The sequence below is a fragment of the Gigantopelta aegis genome, chromosome 10 (assembly GCF_016097555.1).
Source record: "Gigantopelta aegis isolate Gae_Host chromosome 10, Gae_host_genome, whole genome shotgun sequence".
Classification (NCBI taxonomy): Eukaryota; Metazoa; Mollusca; class Gastropoda; order Neomphalida; family Peltospiridae; genus Gigantopelta; species Gigantopelta aegis.
The window spans coordinates 36,274,586-36,278,386 of NC_054708.1; the positions used below are offsets into that span (position 1 = coordinate 36,274,586).

General features: G+C 38.0%; 1 protein-coding gene across 1 annotated transcript; it reads left to right on the forward strand.

Annotated features, from left to right (window-relative positions):
- Positions 1–968: 968 nt before the first annotated feature.
- On the forward strand, positions 969–3,577 carry LOC121383602. Its single transcript, XM_041513692.1, has 2 exons — positions 969–2,351; positions 2,383–3,577. Exons 1-2 carry the CDS (start codon positions 996–998, stop codon positions 3,445–3,447), a joined length of 2,421 nt encoding a protein of 806 aa, XP_041369626.1. The 5' UTR covers positions 969–995; the 3' UTR covers positions 3,448–3,577.
- The last annotated feature ends 224 nt before the right edge of the window (positions 3,578–3,801 follow it).

Below are 3,801 nucleotides of genomic sequence, written 5' to 3' on the forward strand. Positions count from 1 at the left end.
TTCGACTTTTGTTTTCCCTTCATGACTTATAGCCCAGTGACGCAACCGGCTGCAAGCATAAGGCCCGTGTCCGAGTGCTCGAGTACTGTTGCGTGAATTTTACAATTTGTATTTTTGTTAATGTTAAACCGTCTGGCTGGATTTTGCTCATGATATTTTGTAGTATTGTGCATGGACTTTTTGGGACTTTGCTATAGCGGAACAGGCGGCCGGTGTGAATCAGTTTCTGAACCACCATACAGCAAAAAAATAACCCAACAACAACAAAATATGTGACGGAAATGTTCTCAATATGGGAGTGAAATTAAATGTGTTTATAATATATATCCTCAATGGTATGTTGTTGGTACCAAAAAGAACACGTTTAATTGGCAATCTTTATTTTATGTTTGGACAGGTGACATCTGTGTAATGAGACCCGTCTATCGATAACGTCATAAACTACTGGTAGCACTAAACCAAATAATCTCCGGCTGGGTCAAAGTTGGACGTGCATCGTAGTTTCGTCTGGGCTAAAATGTATGCAGTTTTATTTCATCTAGTATTACTGTGTCAAGTAGCCATGTGCCTGGAACATGTATAGGGCACCTGTAAAAAAAAAAAATACTCACATTTTGTGCGAAACTAGGGGTGTTGTAGAAACATCTGGTTATACCGAAAATGAGCCATGAAAGGTACCATTTTCTGCAGTTAATACTTTGATAGGGGTTGTAGTACATTGTACTGATATTTATAGGTCATAGTTTGGCTGATATATTGCATATAGTGTTTTTTTTAAACACAAACGTTAACATGATCGCCTATGGGATTTTATTTGGCATAGTCCAACCTACGTTGGGCGACAATCGGGAAAAACCCGTTCTTCTTTGATTCGATAATTTCTCCAGGTGGCGCTCGAGATTGATCCGTCTATTTTTAGTATCATGGTATTTTAGTTCCTGAAAGCAAGACATTTGTTTTAAAACTTTTTTGTAAGTGATTTGTGTTTATTTGCCATGATAATATATCTAAAATATGACAAACATGTTGAGTTTGTGGAAGACATTTCACTTAAAGATGGGTTTATTCCAGTCATTGGTGATTCATTGCCCATTTTACCTGGGTCAAGCGAGCCGCTCCAACTTGACCCGTCGCTGTGGTACAAAACCCTAGTCGTGAACGCAGTGTATATCGACTGCGATGACAGGGAAGTAAGATGGACACGGTCTGTTGATAGCGACAGCACACACACACAATATTCATATGCAGAGGGATTCTTTCCGAAACATGCACAACAATTGCATGACATTAATGTGTACGAGTTTGACCCCACAAAGGACGAATTCCTTGACAGGGCCAATGACGTTATGGAACATTATATTGCTCAAACAATAACAAAAGAGCACTTTAAAATTGATGTAATTCGTCTTTTGCACTGTTACATTTTGCCTTTGCTTCAGTTTGATCAAATGGATGGCCCTGCCATAGAAAATGTGTTATCCTATGTTGAAACTAGACACGAAAAAATGGAACTAACACTTCTGAAAAAAACTGAGGAATTGCAACGAACAGAAAATGTACTGCAAAAACAGAGAGAGAGAATATTGTTAAATGAACAGTTTGACAGTGATAAATATGTATGGTCATGTAACCGAGTCTTTTTGACTGTGTACTTGAGCCACATAGAAAAAGATATTAATAATGTCAATTTAGAGCTTGATCAACTTTCAGAACATATTACTAACTTGAAAAAGTCTGCTAAAGAAAATGCCAGCCAGACTTGTGAGGAAGATCTGGTCCAGCATCGTGAAACTAGAGATAAAGTTTTGGATTGGTTAGTAAAATTACAAATTGTCAGGGAAACAATTAAAAATGTTATTTATCGACCAGTCAAAACAAAGAAAAATAAATACAGAAAGATCAAAATTAAGGAAAATGTCATACATAACATTTATCAGGAACTTGATAATCGAATAAGACAACAGAAGGATGATATTCAGAGTCTGATAATGAAGAAGGTGAGGTTGTCTTCAGTCCGAGAAGCTGTGTATGGAATTCTATGTGCACTCAGGAGAAACAAGGGGGCCACAAGTCCAATTGAAACAGCGGATGGTAGTGAGTACTCTCTGGATATTATTGGTCTCCAGTCCAAGCCTGCTGACTGGGATACCCTGGAGGAAAAGGTCAGTCGTCAGCTGGAAGATTTAACCTCTGATGTTCATGCTGAACATTCTCTTGGCTGTCAGAGAATTTGTGATCTGGTTCAAGCCTGCTTTACTGAAACCACTATGTTTGGATTGCAAACAGCTGATGGTGATTGGGAATTGGTGACTACAGCACCAGGGTGTGTTTGCAGTGAATTCACTGTTTCATTTAACACAAACATGTGAAAGTGACATACAGACAAGCAGGCCTTCTCTACAACAATGCACTGGACTTGATAACCTTTCAGCAATTAATGTGAATTTAGCTTTAGTAAACATTAAAGAAAGCTTCAAAACTCACATGGACAAGGTGTCTGATATGCTGATGAAATCTATACCACACTGCACTCATCATCAACACAAAATCTGGATGTTATATGAAAACATTTTCTCTCCAGAGTGTTTGCCAAAATTGTTAACTCTTTATAAACTCTCTGTCCAGTCCACCTGTCAGACAGTATACAAAATGGTCAGTGCATTGTCTGTTAGAGACATTATGAATGATGATCAAAGATTTTTAAAACTGTTGCGTATACCTGTACATGGAGAAACACGTAGTACAGCTAGTCATGAAAACCTACCTCCGGCAGATCCACCAGGGCCTTGTGAAGCTGATAGCAGACCTGTCAGTAATGTGTCGTTAGTCAGCTTTGAGATTAAAAAATGTACACTGGAAGAGTTATATTCCATGGCAGACAAAGACTGTAGTGTTCTGGACAGACGGTTTGCTGTTGAGTCGGAAGACAAGGTCGATGTGGTGGACGATGTAGTTGTGTCTCCTTCCAGCTCCAGCACAAACTTGACCTCGTCCAGTGAGGAAACTGATGCTGAAGACGAACTGACAGATACCTGTAATTTGGAGGATATGTCTCTTGCAGAGGTGGATTACAAGACCAAGCTGTCAGACATGTTTGCTTCAACAAAGAACTTGCTTCACACATTCCTCAAAGCAAAGACAGTCATGGACAAGTTTCGGATGCTGACTCGAGTGTATAGAGATGTTGGTCAAATTATCTCAACATTGATGGGAGACAAAGGGATGGTGTGCTGTGATGAAATGTTGTCCATGATGATTGTCCTCCTGTGGTGTTTGGATATGGATACCTTCCTCGATGTATACACAAACATCAAGCTGCTTATAGACCTAATGCCAGACTTCCTTAATGGTCATGTCCATGACTGTTCACTGACAAATTTTTCAGCTGCTTACCAAATGCTGTTTGACACAGAATGTTTGCATAGAAAAACAGTTTGTAGGCAATGACTTGTTGAGTTCACTTGGAATACTAGTCTATAGTCCATCCCATCCGTCCTACAAAAATGGTTGTTTTAAAAAAAAAAAATTCAGTTGGTTTGACGTAAGAAGAAAAGTAAAAGTGTTTTGAAAATAATAAAAATTTGCTATTTTTGTGTGCAATTTAGAAAACAATGTGCTCAGAAATAAATAACTGTAGTCCGTCCCATCATTCTATAAACTGTTTTTTGTAAATAATTTCAATTTGGTTTGACATAAGAAGAAAATAAAAATTGTGCTTTGGAAATAAAAAAAAACCAAGCTATTTTTGTGTGCAATTTACAAATCAATTGGCTTAAAAATAAATAACTTTTAGTAAATTCC

What these genes read in the sequence shown, in the direction of transcription:
- LOC121383602 (XM_041513692.1), top strand. Translation starts at nt 996, where the DNA reads ATGATAATATATCTAAAATATGACAAACATGTTGAGTTTGTGGAAGAC. An exon ending in GCAGTGAATTCACTGTTTCA is followed by an intron (nt 2,352 to 2,382) that starts TTTAACACAAAC and finishes AGTGACATACAG; the next exon opens with ACAAGCAGGCCTTCTCTACA.